The 18,746-nt window shown below is 44.3% G+C and overlaps 1 protein-coding gene across 2 annotated transcripts in view; it reads right to left on the reverse strand.

The window, feature by feature from the left end:
* Positions 1–18,746, reverse strand: part of ZNF281 (zinc finger protein 281) — a 37,804-nt gene that overhangs the window by 10,170 nt on the left and 8,888 nt on the right. Inside the window, exons 2-5 of one of the 2 annotated variants that reach the window (XM_069751516.1) lie at positions 13,040–13,168; positions 3,402–3,525; positions 1,559–1,642; positions 1,320–1,438 (exon numbers count right to left, since the gene is read on the reverse strand). In XM_069751516.1, coding sequence (XP_069607617.1) covers positions 1,320–1,438; positions 1,559–1,642; positions 3,402–3,525; positions 13,040–13,168 — 456 coding nt within the window. The remainder of the gene's footprint in view (positions 1–1,319; positions 1,439–1,558; positions 1,643–3,401; positions 3,526–13,039; positions 13,169–18,746) is intronic. The other variant, XM_069751517.1, reaches the window with a different exon arrangement.

The raw sequence follows: 18,746 nt of genomic DNA on the forward strand, positions 1-18,746 counted from the left end.
GAGCCCTGAGGGATCCGTCTCCCCTTGTAATCTTTGAAAGAAAAAAAAAAAAAAAAAAAATCAATAATAAGAGTAAAAAATTAAAAATAAAAAGCAGAAAATAAAAAGATTGTGTTCTGAATATCAGACCCATGTGCTTCCTACAGACACTAAGCATGAACTGGTTTGGCTGGTGCCAGTGTGTGGGTGTATACTGCAGAGGAGGAGCTAATCTTTTTGTATTCACTTAGTGTCAGCCTCCTAGTGGCAGCAGCATAACACCCATGGTCCTGTGTCCCCCAATGAGTAGAATTTTTTTTTTTTTTAAATGGTGGTGCTTCTTTTAATCCATGCATTGTATTGCGGGCAGCACGGTGGCGCAGTGGTTAGCACTGCAGCCTTGCAGCGCTGGGGTTCTGGGTTCTAATCCCACCCAGGACAACATCTGCAAAGAGTTTGTATGTTCTCTCCGTGTTTGCGTGGGTTTCCTCCGGGTACTCCGGTTTTCTCCCACATTCCAAAGATATACTGATAGGGAATTTAGATTGTGAGCCCCATCGGGGACAGTGATGTTAATGTGTGCAAAACTGTAAAGCGCTGCGGAATATGTTAGCGCTATATAAAAATAAAGATTATTATTATTATTGCTGACAGGGAGTGGTGGCTGCGGTGAAGCGGGGTCCCAGGGTCGCTGCTGGAGGAGGCAAGAGTGGAGCGTTACTACAGGCCGCAGGCTGGGATGAGGGGGTGTTCGGTGGGGCGACGGCCTGCAGCAATGCTTCATTCTTGCCTACTCCAGCAGGAACCCTGGGAACGTGCTCCACGGCAGCCAGTAAGGTATATCCGCATTATAAGATGCACGACCATTTCCAAAAAAAAGCATTTTGGGGAAAAAAGTGCACCTAATAATCCGAAAAATATGGTAGCTTGCCTGCTCTTGGCTGTGGCTTCACCTCCAAAGGTGGGAGCTGGACCGAACTATTCCTGTCTCAACCATGAAAGCCTGAAATTCATATAACCCTTTATTTGTGCTCTCATTAAGAAAATGTATTCCAGACACCTCCCCAACACCTGCAGGATTTTATAGTAACAGAAACTCGTCTAGGTGTCAGTTTTCCATGTTTGACACATGATTTGTATTTTAAGCAAAGGGGACAACGTTACATGGGGGGGGGGAAGAGAATAAAAAAAACAAACAAAAAAAACAAAACACAAAAACAACAACATCACCACAACCATGATTCCCATTCTTTACATGGATACAAGTACACATGCGGCAATCTGTGGACAGCACAGAGGAAAAACAATGGGCTGTTTATACACCAGACTCAAATTTATACCTGCTGACAAGTGTCGCATTTGTATGGCTTTTCTCCACTGTGAGTCCTCTTGTGTCGCTCCATGTGATATTTTTGGATAAATTTCATGTTGCATTGGTCACAGTTAAAAGGTTTTTCACCTGAAATATAGAACACCACACAGTTTGAGCGGACGACGCTATCCTGGCTATAAAATTCTCATTAAATGAGAATTTTCCAGTAACAGCGATACAACACGTCACACATAAGCGTCTACGTACCACTGTGAATTTTTTCGTGCCGTTGGAGCAAATACTTTTGTATGAAACTCATATTGCATTGACTGCACTGAAATGGTCTTTCACCTATTAAAAAAGGGAGAAAATCAGTGTATGACAGAATTCTACAAGGATGCCTCAGTGTCAGAACAAGCATTCTGTTTTATTGCCTTAATTTTCTCTAAATATCCTCAGTGATTTGGTGAGGCTGAAATATTCATTAGGGTCAACCCAGAGTATATTTAATAGATAGCCAAGCGGCTTCTTGTACATACTGACAGCTAAGGCCACTATCACCCTTAGCTGTTCATCCGTCTCTATGCGTCGGGCCGACGTACCGACGCACGTTGTGAAATTTGTGCACGACGTGGGCAGCGGATGCAGTTTTTCAACGCATCCGCTGCCCATTTTGAAGTCTGGAAAGGAGGGGGCGGAATTTCAGCCGCGCATGTGCAGTAGAAGTAAATGGCGGACGCGACGGACAAAAAAAAGTTACATTGGACTTTTTTGTGACGATGGTCCGCCAAAACAAGACGGATCAGTCGCACGACGAACGCGACGTGTGGCCATCCGTCACTAATACAAGTCTATGGGCAAAAAACGCATCCTGTGAGCACATTTGCAGGATCCGTTTTTTGCCCAAAACGACGGATTACGACGGATTGCTAAAAACGCAAGTGTGAGAGTAGCCCACTTTCACACTAGCGTTTTTTTCAATACTTCGCAATGCGTCGTTTATGGGAAAAAACGCATCCTGCAAAGTTGTCTTTTTTTGCCCCATAGATTAACGTGCTGTGGCGGACCGCCGGGAGCAAAAAACCTTACATGTAACGTTTTTTGCTGCTGACGGTCCGCCATTTCCGACCGCGCATGCGCGGCAGGAACTCCGCCCCCACCTCTCCATGGGGCAGTGGATGCGCTGGAAAAACGCATCCGCTGCCCCCGTTGTGTGGCGCATTCACTGCTAGTGTCGGAACGTCGGCCCGACGCACTGCGACGGGCCGAGTCCGACACTGGTGTGAAAGTAGCCTAAGCGACTGGCCTGTTAAGTGACCTCTGACATACAGCCCCCCCCACAACTCATCGTCCACCTCAATTGTGGCTACCAAATAAAATCTACATGCAGTGGAACGCAAAGACGATCTATTTTTTATTAGAAACTGCAAAAAGTAATGGTTTTTCTTTCTTAGGATACGTGTGACTTTTTGATCAATATTTATTTTTTTTGAGGCTGGATGGCAAACAATTTTTTTATTTTTGCTAAATGCTGTACATCATGCAGGATAAGTACTGAAATTGTACAGTACGGATTGTCACAGACACGGAGACATGGCAATACCAAATATGTTTTGATTTTTGCTGGGAGTATTTTTTTCTTTACAAATTAAACTTTTTTTTTTTTTTTACGAATTTTTTATTTTATTTACACTTTTTCTTAGCCCCTCTAGCAGACTTGAACATGTAATACTTTACTTACATTATCCAACCTGTAAGTGTTTTACATCCTGTTAGGGTCGGTCTCTGCCAAGGTCTAACAGGCTTTGGTATTTGGCAGCTCATCGCCATACCACATTCACACCAGTGGGAAGGGGTGTAGTATACTGTAGCTTGGTTTGTGATCGGCTGATAGAGGGAATATGAACCAGCTTCAAACCCAGCATCTGGTCTGTAGATTACAGCTGGCCCCTGGTACGGAACGTGTGGGTTATGTTAGAGCTATATATGTAGAAAGTTACACTGTATTAGGACGCAAATATGTCATTTCCCGCTAACGTGTATTTCATGAGCAACTCTACAGTCAGCAGTACCGTCTGGGGAAAAAAAGTAATATAAGGATTTATGGTACCTGTGTGTATGAGCACATGTCTGCGTAGATGGTAGGAGCTTCTAAAAGCAGCACTGCAATGTTCACATATATGAGGTTTCTGATTTGGAGACATGTTAGCAGCTTCACCATCAACACCTAATGACTGAAAAGAAAAAGAGAAAGGCCATTAGATTTGCTCTTGGAATATCCCCATATTTATAAGTTACAGCATCCTCTGAACCCTAAAACTTTACTCTCTGTAAATCTGGCTCAGACTGCAGAAGAGCAGCGGCCGAGAGCTGCATCACTGCCCCACAGAAGACATAATAGCTCCTTATTGCTAGGTAGGACCGGAAAATGTGCATTTTCAATGTATCCCCTAAAAATGATATAGACATGAGTACAAGAGGAAAAAAAAAAAAAAGGCACAGTGGTCATGTATTTGGTTGGGTTGCCACATGTAACATAGAAAAGGGAGGTCACGGAAGAACACCCTTCTGTCTTAGGCTGTGTGCACACGTTGTTGATTTTTCGCTATAAAAACCGCAAAAAAACAGCATACATTATGCATCCCATCATTTAGAATGAATTCCGCAATTTTTGTGCACATGATGCGTTTTTTTCCGCGAAAAAAAACGCATCACAGTAAAAAAACGCAGCATGTTCATTAATTTTGCGGATTTTTTTGCGGATTTCCCACTATATAATGCATTGGGAAATGTCCGGAAAAATCCGCAAAAAAAAACATGCAGTAAAAACGCGCAAAAAACGCATGCAGATTTCTTGCAGAAAATTTCAGGTTTTTCTCAGGAAATTTCTGCAAGAAATCCTGAAAGTGTGCACATAGCCTTAGGGTCTGGCCGCTATAGTCCTACTGCTGTCACTAGTATCGCTGTGTGAATGTAGCTTCATCTGCATTTTAAATAGTGTTCAGTGAACCCTAAGAACAACTTGTCACTGCACAACAGGCTTTGGAGAGTGGATCCAGACAAATGTAATGGAGGACAAGACCAGCTGAATCCGCAGACCTTCCAGAATTCAACGTTGAACAATCACAAGAAGTCTACTCTTCCTGGGGTTCAATAACCTTTGCCGAGGTCTCTGTTCAATTTCCTTCTCCAATGCTTCAGATGTGGAGATTTGAACTGTACAGCCCACTTTCAGAGGTTGAAAAAAAAGGCAACAGACCATCAAGATCAACCAGAGTAAAAAAAAAAAAAAAAAAAAAAAAAAAGAAAATTAACACTCATGGGGTGTATCACAACCAATATGTCCTCCTCTGAACACGGAGTTATAAAAAGCAACCACCTGATTAAACAGAGGCGTGTGCATCATACTCAGACACTGGGCTCCGACCAATGTAAATGTGTTAAAGGGAACCTGTCACCCCCAAAATCGAAGGTGAGCTAAGCCCACTGGCATCAGGGGCTTATCTATAGCATTCTGGAATGCTGTAGAAACGCCCCCGATGTATCCTGAAAGATGAGAAAAAGAGGTTAGATTATACTGATGGTCTGATGGGCGTTGCGATCCGGGTCCAGTGCCTCCCATCTTCTTACAATGACGTCCTCTTTTTGTATTCACGCTGCAGTGCGCAGGCGCTGGGAAAGGTCAGAGAGGGCAGACAAAGTACACCTGCGCCGGAGCGTGAATACAAGAAGAGGACATTGTAAGAAGATGGGAGGTGCTGGACCAGACCGCGACGCCCATCGGACAGGACCGCAGCAGGACCGCCCCTGTGTGAGTATAGTCTCTTTTTCTCACCTTTCAGGATACATCGGGGCTTATCTACAGCACTGCAGAATGCTGTAGATAAGCCCCTGATGCTGGTGGGCTTAGCTCACCTTCGATTTTGGGGGTGACAGGTTCCCTTTAATAACTAGTTTGGATCTTGCTCTAGATTTTACTAATGTCAGAGAGCAAATATTCACCTGGTTCCTGGCCTAACGGTTGAAAGCCTAATCTCTTTTCTACTCTACCTTTTCCATGTACTGTAATTTTATTGGTTGCATCTTATAAAATCAATAAAAACAAAGGAATGAAAAGAAATGAATCAAATAGTTTGTCTTACAAGGCAGGAGAAACTGATTATAGCCGTGACTAGTCATCATTGTAACACTGTCCACATGACTATTCGCAAGGCCCGTGCTAGAATTTCACTTTTCTCGGCCTAGTAAAAGTACCGATTTTTGAGAAGAATGTGCAAAATTATCCACAAGCAGAACTAAAACTCTGAGGGCAGGTTCCCTTCAAAAGGTCTGAAGGCTGAGTGACACTGCCAAGGAAGATAATTTTTAACTTTACAATATACAACTCAAGGACTTTACTGAGGATGTTTTTTCTTTGTAGAGTAAAACAAATATTAGCAGTATATGGGCACCTATGAAACAAATCGAGATCTATCGTGTTGCTGTGGATCGCTGCATAGTCAGCAGCGTCAGTAAGACGACCTTGATGGTTTGGGAATAACCAGAAAACAAACTATATTGGACCTCACGAGGCGGCGCTCCATGCTCCTTGGATACACACATCAGCAGGTATAAATATTGACAGAGCAGCAGATATGTGAGCAGTGAAGCAAGCAGGCAGCCCCTTAGGGGTTTATTCACATGTCTGATTTTTACATGTACGTGATCAGACTTTCTCCACCTTTTCCATTCTGACAGTCTGAAAATCAGACCACACTCTGATGTCATCCAAGTGCAGTCCAATGTTTAACAGACCCATTTACTTGCATTACAGATTTTGATCCGACCCTCAGATATGTTTCCACAGACATGTGAATTGCCCCAAAGACTATCACCGGTACGAATGCTACAGTAGCGGTGAAAAACACGGACAGCACTCAAACTGGATGTCACTGGAAAACTGGATGTCAGAATGAGCCATAATGAGTAGCACTACTGGCTGATAATTTGTAAATTATTAAAAGGGATGTTCAGATAAAAAAATACATAGTGCCAGTATAAAAAAAATTAAAATAAAAATCACAACTTTGGTGACATGCTTTCCCCCCCTCAATTGTAGTCGTCTTATATGATAAAATGACTAAGACTAGGTGGGGGGGGGGGGGGGGGGGGGGAAGAAACAACTCTTATCATAGTTACTCTGATGATGACTATAGTACAAAATACCACAACACTCACTTTAGTATGCAAATATTTTTTTTTAACTGGCAAGGCAGCATATGGAAACAAAAACGACAGCCAACATTTCGCTCTGTCCGTGATCATGCCCAATGTCTAATGGTTCATAGTTGACATTGGGGCTGAATGTTTGTCATAGCCTGTGATCAAGGCATGTGTCAGACCAAAACGCTGGCCATCCTTTTTGTTTTAATTTGCTGATTTAGCAATAAAACTATTAAAATATTAAAAAGTAAGAGCTATGGTGTTTTCCACTACTCTTTGGAGGGACCTCCACTATTAAAGGGCATCAGTTTCCTAGATACGTGTGCCAACCAGACACTTGTTTGAACTGATGATGACTAGACAGCTCTGGCCACACAAAGGAGTTCTCAGTTTAGGCTCAACAAATTATGTATGATCTTTTGGCTTAAATAGGTTTCCCATGAACAAAGTTCATTTTAATCAATAGATGTTGGAATAATAAGTTCCAAAATTGGATATGTTTAAAAAAAAAAAAAAAAATGTTCCTGTGCCGAGATATAAATGTTGCCCCTGCTGTGTGCTGTGTAATGGCTGTGTCTGACCGTACAGGAACATGGTCTGATCATACCACAGCTCCTGGTCATGGTAAGGGTAAGAAGAAAACATTTTACAGACATTAATGCATGGAATTACAAGTTATTTTTTCTTTGAGGTAAAACATTTTTCAAAAAACAGGCAGGGATATGCTTTATCTCTCACAAAAAGGATCAGCTGTGATCCCGTGCTGTCCTGTCTATATACTCTTTTGCTTCCTCCCCTGCCCAGGAGCTGTGGTATGATCAGACCATGTTCCCGTACGGTCAGACACGGCCATTACACAGTACACAGCAGGGGCGCATTTATAAGATTATCTCAGCACAGGAACATTTTATGAAACATCCAATTGTGGAAATTATTATCCCAAGATGTATTGATTAAAATCAAGTGGGCATAATAATCACACCATACTTCCAACAAGTAAAGATGGCACTTCCTCTAGCTGCCCATGTGATTCATTGCTGATGCATCATGGGGCTGAGCGCACAAAACTGATTGCGGTAAAGCAGGAAACCTAAAGTTCAAAATGGGGCAAGGTAAGAGAATATTAGTATGAGAAGGATATAAGAAAAATGGTGCAAAGGAACAGTAGTATAGATCTCATAACACCTACTTTGGGGGGACTTTGGAAGAAAAGTAGCTTCCTAAATGGTTGCCATCTAAATCAGTGAACTTTTCCTTAATGGCCCTAAAAACGAGCAAACAGCATGTGATATATGGTAAAGGGGCTGAGAACACAACTTGTGGACGAACCTCAAACAAGTGGAATTGACAGCGCAATTGGTGGCAGGGCTCACTCAAAACCAATGTCAACATCACAAACTGCATAGATGTCCGGTGTACGATCAAGTGATCGCCGTTATTCACTGAATAACAGCGATCATAGAAAAAGTTTGCTGGCTTTGAAATGATAACCCCCGAAACCTCCTGGTACCTCCGTCAAACTGGTGTAGCGAGCACTTGTGCTCAACACTAATGACGAAGAATTCAATACGATGACCTAGTTTTATAAAATTCTGTGTTGTACCTGTGGGTTCAAAACGCTCACTATACCCCTGAATAAAATAATTGAGGGTGTGGTTTCCAAAATGGGTACTCCACTGTTTAGGCACATCAGGGACGCGCCAAACGCGACATGGTGTCCGATCTCAATTCCAGTCAATTTTGCATTGAAAAGTCAAATGGCGCTCCTTCAATTCCGAGCTCTGCCATGCGCTCAAACAGTGGTTTACCTCCACATATGGGGTATCAGCGTACTCAGGACAAATTGTACAACAACTTTTGGGGTCCAATTTCTCCTGTTAACCTTGGTAAAATAAAACAAATTGGAGCTGAAGTAAAAAAATTTTGAAAAAAGTTAAATGTTCCTCTTTTTTTTTTTAAAAAAAACATTTAAAAAATTCTTGTGAAACACCTGAAGGGTTAATAAACTTCTTGAATGTGGTTTTGAGCACCTTGAGGGGTGCAGTTTTTAGAATGGTGTCACACTTGGTTATTTTCTATCATATAGAGCCCTCAAAGGGACTTCAAATTTGATGTGGTCCCTAAAAACAAATGGTGGTGTAAAAATGAGAAATTGCTGGTCAACTTTTACCCCTTATAACTCCCTAACAAAAAAAAAATGTTGGTTCCAAAATTGTGCTGATGTAACGTAGACATGTGGGAAATGTTATTTATTAAGTATTTTGTGTGACATACAGTACAGACCAAGAGTTTGGACCTGAGATGCCTATTTGACCAGACCGCAGCTGGACCGCCCCTGGGTGAGTATAATCTAACCTCTTTTTCTCCTCTTTCAGGTAAAGGTACCGTCACACTGAACGATATCGCTAGCGATCCGTGACGTTACAGCGTCCTGGATAGCGATATCGTTCAGTTTGACAGGCAGCAGCGATCAGGATCCTGCTGTGACATCGTTGGTCAGAGCAGAAAGTCCAGAACTTTATTTCGTCGCTGGACTCCCACAGACATCGCTGAATCGGTGTGTGCGACGCTGATTCAGCGATGTCTTCACTGGTAACCAGGGTAAACATCGGGTTACTAAGCGCAGGGCCGCGCTTAGTAACCCGATGTTTACACTGGTTACCAGCGTAAACGTAAAAAAAACCAAACACTACATACTTACCGTATTTTTCGGACTACAAGACGCACTTTTTCCCCCCCCAAAAAAAGGGGGGGAAATGGGGGGTGCGTCTAATAGTCGCAATGCAGGCTTACCGTGGCGGCAGAGGGGCGGTGGCAGAGGTGCAGCGGCAGAAGTGCGGTGGCAGAGGAGGCGCAGTAAGCGGGGTCCCTTTCTCCGGTGAGGTGATGCAGCAGCCCGGTATGCAGCAGAGCCGGGTGAATCCTGTTGTTATCGGTGGTGGCGGCCATTTTCCTGAGGCCGCGCGTGCGCAGATGGAGCGCTCTGCTTCCCGAGGCTTCAGGAAAATGGCCGCCGCGATCTCCATCTGCGCACGCGCGGCCTCCGCGGCCATTTTCCTGAAGCCCCGGGAAGCAGAGCGCTTCATCTGCACACGCGCGGCCTCAGGAAGATGGCCGCCCCCACCGAAAACAGGATTCACCCGGCTCTGCTGCTTACCGGGCTGCTGCATCACCATACCGGGGAAAGGGACCCCGCTTACTGCGCCTCCTCTGCCGCTGCACCTCTGCCACCGCACCTCTGCCACCACGGTAAGCCTGCACGGTAAGCCTGGGACCCCTCTCACGCCATACCTCTCACAGCACCTCCTCATCACAGCACCTCCTCATCACAGCATCACCCCACCTCTGCCGACACCTTGCCTCCTGTGACCCTGCTCTGCCACCGCCAGCCCTCAGGTAAGATACTGTAAATTCGGACAATAAGACGGACCCCCATCTTATAAAAAAATCTTTTTTTCTGCAATTTTCACCCCAAATTTGGGGTGCGTCTTATGGTCTGGTGCGTCTTATAGTCCGAAAGATACGGTACATTCCGGTGTCTGTCCTCCGCGCTGTGCTTTCCTGCACTGGCTGTGAGCGCAGCGGCCGGAAAGCAGAGCGGTGACGTCACCGCTCTGCTTTACGGCTGGCCGGCGCTGACAGTGCAGGAAAGCACAGCGCCGGAGGACAGACACCAGAATGTAAGTATGTAGTGTTTTTTTTTTTTTACGTTTACGCTGGTAACCAGGGTAAACATCGGGTTACTAAGCGCGGCCCTGCGCTTAGTAACCCGATGTTTACCCTGGTTACCAGGGGATCGGCATCGTTGGTCGCTGGAGAGCTGTCTGTGTGACAGCTCTACAGCGACCACACAGTGACGCTGCAGCGATCGGGATCGTTGTCTAGATCGCTGCAGCGTCGCTAAATGTGACGGTACCGTAACATCGGCGGCTTATCTACAGCATTACAGAATGCTGTAGATAAGCCCCTGATGACGGTGAGCTTACCTCTATTGATTTTGAGGGGTGACAGGTTCCCTTTAAAACATGTGGAATTAAGTAGTTAACGAAAAACTGTGAAACAACTGAAAACATGTCTTATATTCTAGGTTCTTCAAAGTAGCCACCTTTTGCTTTGCTGACTGCTTTGGATACTCTTGGCATTCTCTTGATGAGTTTCAAGAGATAGTCACCGGGAATGGTCTTCCAACAATCTTGAGGGAGTTCCCAGAGATGCTTAGCACTTGTTGGCCCTTTTGCCTTCACTCTGCGGTCCAGCTCACCCAAACCATCTCGATTGGGTTCAGGTTTGCTCCAGCAAATTTTGCATTCAAAAAGGGAAATGGCGCACCTTCCCTTCTGTGTGCCCTAACAGTGGGCTTCCCCCACATATGGGGTATTGGCATGTTCAGTAAAAATTGCACAGCAAATTTTGGGGTCGATTTTTTTCCTGGTACCCTTGTGAAAACAAAAATTTTGTCTAAATTAATTGTTTTGTGAAAAAAAAAAAAAAAAAAAAAAGTTAAAACGGTCATTTTTTTCCCCACATTCAAAAACATTCTGTGAAGCACCTGAAGGGTTAATAAGCTTCTTGAATGTGTTTTTGAGCACCTTAAGGCTACGTTCACATTTGCGTCTTTGGGCGCAGCGTCGTCGACGGATACCGACGCATGCGTCATGCGCCCCTATATTTAATATGGGGGGGGGGGGGGGGCGCATGGACATGCGCAGGTATGTGTTGTATGACGCATGCGTTTTTTTGCGCACCAGACAGGGCGCGGACGACGCTACAGGTTGCAGTTTTGATGCGTCACATTTCCCAAGAAAAACGCATGCAACGCACCTGCATCGTAAATGCGCCAAAAAAAAACCCAACACATTAGTGTCTATGAAAAACGCGTAGGGCGCAGGTGCCTGTGTTAAGCCGTGTTTTTTGACGCATGCGCCTTTTGACTAAATGTATTTTTTGGGGGGCGTTTTGGATATTCAATTGTATAGCACAACGCATGAGTCAAAAAACGCTGCGTTGTGTATGCGTTTGACATGCGTTGTGTCGACGACACTGCGCCCAACAACGCAAATGTGAACGTAGCCTAAGTGGTGAAGTTTTTAGAATGGTGTCACGTTTGGATATTTTCTATCATATAGGCCCCTCAAAGTCACTTCAAGTGTGAGGTGGTCCCTAAAAACAAATGGTTTTGTAAATTTTGTTGGAAAAATGAAAAATTGCTCGTCAAATTTTAACCCCTATAACTTTTTAACAAAACAAAAAAAATGTAGTTTAAAAAAAATTGCGCTGATGTAAAGTAGACATGTGGGAAATGTTATTTCTTAACTATTTTGCGTGACATATGTCTCTGATTTAAAGGGCGTAAGAATTCAAAGTTTGAAAATTGCTACATTTTCGTAAAATTTCCGTTTTTCCCCCACAAATAAACTTAAGTTATATCGGATAAATTGTACCACTACATGAAGTACAATATGTCATGAAAAAAAAAATTCTCAGAATCACAGATCCGTTGAAGCATTCCAGAGTTACAACCTCAAAGCGACACTGGTCGGAATTGTAAAGTTTGACTTGGTCATTATTGGTCAAGTGTGGCTCAGTCATTGAGGGTTTTTCGTCTAGGTAGCGTACAACTACTCTTTAGCCTGCAGCTGAAAATGTATTCATGCATTTCAGGGAAGAAAAAAAAAGAAAAAAAAAATATCTGAACATAGTAATTATAACTAGGAAGTGTTTAGAAGTCCATAATTATTTGTCCAAAATAGAGAACCAAGATTCCGACTAGTTGTAAGATTGTCAAAGTATCTACAAAAACTTCAAAAGAAGGACGGTATTTGGTGGCCTGGGAGACGGCAATATCCTACCCCAAACATAGGAGGCCAGATCTATGTGCTGCATATAGGGGAGATTGCAATGGGCAAAGCAAATAAAACGTCACTGTGCAGCTGCACTTACACCGTGGCAGCACATAGGCATTCTCCGCTGGCAATCAGCTTTACTTTCCTGTAGCTGTAACTATGTCATGCCCCGTGTTGCTTAGCTGAATGAGCATGTGTAGTAAGGAGAGAAAGAAGCCATCAGTCAATGACTGCTCCCCTCCCTCCCGCCGTCAGCATACTCCGCCAGACAGGAAGCAAAGATATAGAAGGTAGAAGTTCAGATGAGGTCAGGGCCTAGACTTCAAGCAAATAGACAGATCCAAAATAGCATACGGAGCAAAAGCCACCATACCCTGTTAATGCCGCAATTTATGGCCTGTTTAAAAAACAGTGTTAAACTATGCTTACATAAAAGCGGGTTATTTACTGATAAGCTAGAGACAAAGCAAAAAGTTCCTTTCTATCTCCATTCAACAAGAGCCCCCCCCCCCCCCAACCAGCACCTCAGCTTCAGGGTCTCAATAAGGGGAGGTCTAGAATAATGCAGGAGGGATGGCGCCAGCCGGTGGTACCAGTCCATCGTTTACTTCACCTGGGAGCCAGCACTCCTGCATCACCAGACTCGGGATGAACAATGTGGCAGAAGTTAGTGAAGCCCACGTGAGCACATGAAGGCTCTTACTTTAGAGGAGTCACTCCGCCTGCGCTTGGATTTTGCTTCCTGAACTTCTGAGCTTGGACGCCTTGTCTTCTTCATGGATGGACTTGCAAGTTTTGGATCGCAGCCATTTTTTTCAGTTCTTATAAAAAGCTGTGAGAAGATATGGGTACGATTAAGGTTAGGATATGGGGTCACTTTTTAAGGAATATTTTCACTCCTCCGATTTCATGGAAGCTTTCACAGCATGCTGTATTCTTGATGGTATAGATATGTAGCATGCAATGCCTTGTGCGGTGCACGCAGCCATACACAAGTAACCAAAAGCAGGGCTGTGGAGTCGGTAAGCCAAACCTCCGACTTCTCGATTTCCCTGACTACATGGCTCAGATTCCGACTCCACAGCACTGTAGGAGGAGCTTCACTACTGAGCATGTACATAAAGTGCGGCACAGATTCATCCCAACTAAAAGCCTGGATCCATGGAGGAGGAACAGAACAGACATTAATAGTACATTTGATAATTTTTCCAAATTCTGCATTAAAGTACTGTACCCAATTTATCATATATTTTAGGAGTTGGTCCATTATATACCGACTTCACAGCACTGACCAGACAGATACACTTCATTGCCCAGAAGGGAGAGGGGCTGGTAACGCCACATTCACAGATATCTGCAGCTCACGTGCATCTGTTTTCTGGTGACTTAAGCAGGGGTTCGCTATCTGCCAACTTGTGCACAAGCAGTAGGTGTCTGTGGATGTGATATCACCGTACACTCGCCTCTTGATAAAGGAAATGAACAAAGTTAAAATTTCCACTTCACAGGGATTTTCCTGAAACACATTTTTGCCCCAAGTCACTCGTCCTATGAAATGTGCAGAGTTAACAAGAAACCTCAAGGACTGATCAGAACAGTGTACATGCATGGCCTCCACACCATCCACTGCCTATGGGAATGATTTTCTCAGTCTCATAGAAGTGGATGGTGTGGTGCAGGAGCACACTAACTACTGCATCATTTTCACACGGGATGTTGGAATCCCAGTGTTCAGGATCTGTGGATACCAGACATCACCTTGCACAAGGCTGTTTGTGAAAAAATCTATTTTAAAGCAAAAAAAAAAAATAAAAAAAATAAATTTAAAAGATGTATTCCCAAAGGAAGCACGGTCGACTATTGACCCAAAACCCTGTGCCGTAAGCACCTTCAGACGGTGCCATAGGGAATATTTAGCCTCCTCACTGTAGTGACCAATGTAAAGGAGCTTTCTCCTACACCGTCAGTCACTGAATGTGTTTTTTGGGCACACAGACATTTTGGGCCTCCATCCATCTCTACAAGGAGCACAGTGGGAGGCTGCAGACTGGCGAAAATCTGACTGAAAAAGGGATTTATTGACTAAACAAAGCTTTGGGACAGTCACAATGGGCAGGCTGGAGGTGGCCATTGAAATCTTTGTTTCACTTGCTGAAGCCTCAAGAGAGGACGTCTCCATGGAAAGATTTATCTCTGCGCCATTCAATGGCTCCCAAAGCCTCAGATGTCGTCACACCTGCCATTGGCATTTGTGTGTCCCACCACAATGTGAGCAAATTCTTCTGCGTTATTTATACCAGAGCAGCGGCTGACCATTCTACAGATGAAGATAAAAGAAAACGAGACACAACAAGAAAACAGAGTATGAACCTAGAACACTAGAAATGAAGGGACTTTTCATCCACTAGACGCCAGTCACATCTATGGGGTAACTTAGTCACCTGGCTTTAGCTACATATTTTTGGTGTCCAACGCATGGGTGCACACGGCATCTAGGAATATGTGTATGTCTGCTATACACACAGCAAAGCTCCTCGTCCACACAATTTTTAGCTCCAAGTGGATTTCGGGGCATTTTTCCATCAAAACCTTTGTGACAAACACCCACAAAACGCCTTGCGTTCCCTCGCATGACAAATATGGGTTGCTGTTTATATGAAAAGAGATTTCTCTGAAAACTGTTTTATTGCAGATTCCCCCAAGAAATAAAACAGCTTAGCAAGATGTGGATGAGCTGCATAAAGCAGGGTGCTCAGCACGCAGATCCACAACCAGGCTGTGGCAGAAGCTCAATTTTTCCTTCAGAAGCGGTGTGTGAAAAAGAATGATAAGCAAACTCTCAAAATTCAGTTTCTGTACCTCAGTGGCACATCCATCGATAAGTTAGAGGAATGTCTTCACAGAATCTGGGCAGAAATTCTTCCCCTTGATTTTCTATTGTGGATTTACAGTATGAGGGTGTACTAAGCCCACTCCATGGAGACAATCCACGTTTACGTCAAGCAGTATCCACACCAAGTGGTGACATTTTCTGCCCCGGGGATTTCAGCATGCAACCTGCATGGATACGTCCCTGAAAGCTGTAGCTAACAGGGACAAGACCTGAGGTGTGAGAGGTGTACAAGTCACATAATAGTCGTACACGGCGGCAATGGTGACCCATTCAATCACCTGCACAGAGAATATACATCTCTGTGCAGTAACATGGAGGGAGGGTCGCAGTATTTCCCAAACTCCAATCCTCACAGACCCCTACAGGTCATGTTTTCAGGATTTCCATAGTGCTGCACAAGTAGGAGAACTCCTGATACTTCCATCACCTGTGCAATACTAAGGAAATCCTGAAAACATGACCTGTTTGGGTCCGTGAGGACTGGAGTTTGGGAAACACAGGTCTGGAGCACTGAAGAGAATATTTGCATAGGAGGTAAAAATGATTTTGCCCTCTAGTATAAAAGGACACTGCTCTCTGCCATGGAAAGTCCATTTAAGGCAGAAATTACCCACACAGGAACAATAGTCCACTTCAATGGCCTAATACCTTTAAGAAAGGCCAACAATGAGAAGGCATCTGCTACCAAAACTGAAGAGGTGAAGAAAGCCTTAGTGGGTGTCACCCATCCCTAATGAATGTCTGAGCTGCAGCCTCATGAATATTGGTTTATCTCACAAAATGGCTGCCGCCATGTCAGAGGTGACCAATCTCACATATGCAGATCCACCACACAAAATGGAGTACACTAATGAGCATTGGCAAAAGAGTATGACAACACTTGTCTTATGTGAACGTAGTGGAATACAGGTCCTCACATGAGCGTCACTACTACTGAGAGGTGTAACAGCCATATATTACCCATAAAACGTGTGGACAACCTCTGTGCCACAGGTCCAGATCCATGTTTATAACAAGTAATAGCATCCACAGCTCAAAGATGAGCAATATCTAACCATCAGGCATCCGCAGTGAGACATCTGCTTGTTCATGTCTATGGGACATGCATGTGCCACACTTAGGGAGTCAACCCCAACCCACATGGAAATTCTGGTACAAATGCACCTAGCACATTCAGTAGCACCCCTTATCAATTTGTCTTTCATAGAGCTCCTGAAGCTGGTGGCAACCAAATAAATAGGTAAGACCAATGCTATATTCATCAACAGATAGCATGGAGCACTGTGGTTAAGCCACATTAACACCCATGGAGGTGAGCTGCAATACCAGACACAACCAGTGGACAGGTGTGGCGCTATTTTTAGAAGACATTTTTTTCTAATCCTGGACAAACCCTTCAAAGTATAACTGAACAGTGAAAAACACGTCACAAGTCTAGATTGGTGGGGGTCTTGAAGGACATGGTACATGTGGGACGTGGCTGATAAGAAAATGCCAAGGCGATTGCATACAAGATCTACTATATATACAGTGTGTCCGTAAAGTCAGGGTGCACTTTTGACCAGTCACTGGAAAGCAACAAAAACAGAAATGTGAAATCTGCTCCATATAAAAGAAAACCTCTCCCAGTTTCATACCTATTCAGTGCAGTTCAATGTGGGCTACGCACATCAAAACGATAGTGAAGTTCTTGCCACACACCAAACTGCCAGTTTCCTTCAACTGCTTATCCCACCGAGTAATGTTATTCCTATGTGGTGGCGCTTCGTTATAAACACGCAGATATTCACGTAGCACTTTAGTCACAGATTCGAATTTAGCGAGCCACAGAACACACTGAACTTTCTTCTGCACCGTCCACATCTCCACTGGCAAGGAAAACCACACACCTGGCATAAGCGTGTGGTTGCATGATGTCACAGACCTGGCAGTGTATTAATCAGTTCAGTTTATCAGGGGTTAATCTGACTGGGGGCTCAGCAACAGCTTAAATGAGTTTGTGTTTGATTGGTTCTTATCTCTCCTCATGAACAGGTCTGATATGTTTGGGCCATAGAAAGGGCGCCAAAATGTAAGCTATAAATAGATCCTGTGACCGGTCAAAAGTGCACCATGACTTTACGGACACACTGTGGAAGTATTATAGCATCAATCATCGGTCCCTGATATACCCTATGAAGATCCTACGGAGACCTAATAATATTCAGTTGAATTGTGGAGGAGCGGCTCTTACAACCAAAGGGGCACGTTCAGACTGTTTTCTATGTGAGGAAAGCACACAGATCCACTATAGCCAGTGAACATGGGTAATTTTCCATGCAGAGCAACAGTCTATGTGGAAAAAAGATTGGAGCATATTTTATGGGGCAGAATAATACATGCAATGTAAAGGCAACTGCGCAACCTATATGCAATGCGGACGAGCACACTGAGCCAGTCACGTCCAATATTTGCAGACGTGACTGGCACATTTCACCATGCGGTCATCTGAACTTGGCCTTCTATAAACGCTAAAATGAAGCTACAGAAATGTGCCAAAAACAGAAAGGAAGGAGGAGTGTGATCACTTACACACAGACCAGAATGTAATAGCAGCCTCCAACAAAGAGGTCTATGCTACCTGGCATACAGGCACTCCTGGCCCATACACGCTGACAGTAACCTGACAGCATGTGGGGATACAATTTCATGACATAACCAGGGGTGGGGAACCTCCATGACCATTTATCTGGCCCACGAGCAGATTCCAGGGGACTGCAGTGCTTGGGTTGGCAGCTGTATTTTGACGGCCGCCAGTCCTTTAATTTCTTCTTGCTCGTGCAATGTTTACTACTGAACACTGAAGGGCATGCAATGAAAGATTACGTCCCGACACCAGTGCAAGAGTCAGGATGTACTTTGTGGGCGGAGTTTGTGCGACCCCTGAAGGATTGTATGAATATACTAATGGCCCTTGGCAGAGAATAGATTCCCCACGCCTGATGTAAACAATGAAGTTGGTGTAAATAGAGCCTAAATAAGGTACCGTTACACTAAACGACTTACCAACGATCACGACCAGCGATACAACCTGGCCGTGATCGTTGGCAAGTTGTTGTGTGGTCGCTGGGGAGCTGTCACACAGACAGCTCTCTCCAGCGACCAACGATCTCTTCAACGATGCCGAAGTCCCCGGGTAACCAGGGTAAACATCGGGTTACTAAGTGCAGGGCTGCGCTTAGTAACCCGATATTTACCCTGGTTACCATTGTAAAAGTTAAAAAAAAAAAAAAAACAGTACATACTCACATTCCAATGTCTGTCACGTCCCCCGCCGTCAGCTTCCCTGCACTGACTGTGTCAGCGCTAGCTGTAAAGCAGAGCACAGCGGTGACGTCACCGCTGTGCTCTGCTTTACGGCCGGCACTGACAGTCAGTGCAGGGAAGCTGACGGCGGAGGACGTGACAGACATCGAAATGTGAGTATGTACTGGTTTTTTTTTTTTTTTAGTTTTACAATGGTAACCAGGGTAAATAT

Source organism: Ranitomeya imitator, chromosome 2 (genome assembly GCF_032444005.1).
Source record: "Ranitomeya imitator isolate aRanImi1 chromosome 2, aRanImi1.pri, whole genome shotgun sequence".
Classification (NCBI taxonomy): Eukaryota; Metazoa; Chordata; class Amphibia; order Anura; family Dendrobatidae; genus Ranitomeya; species Ranitomeya imitator.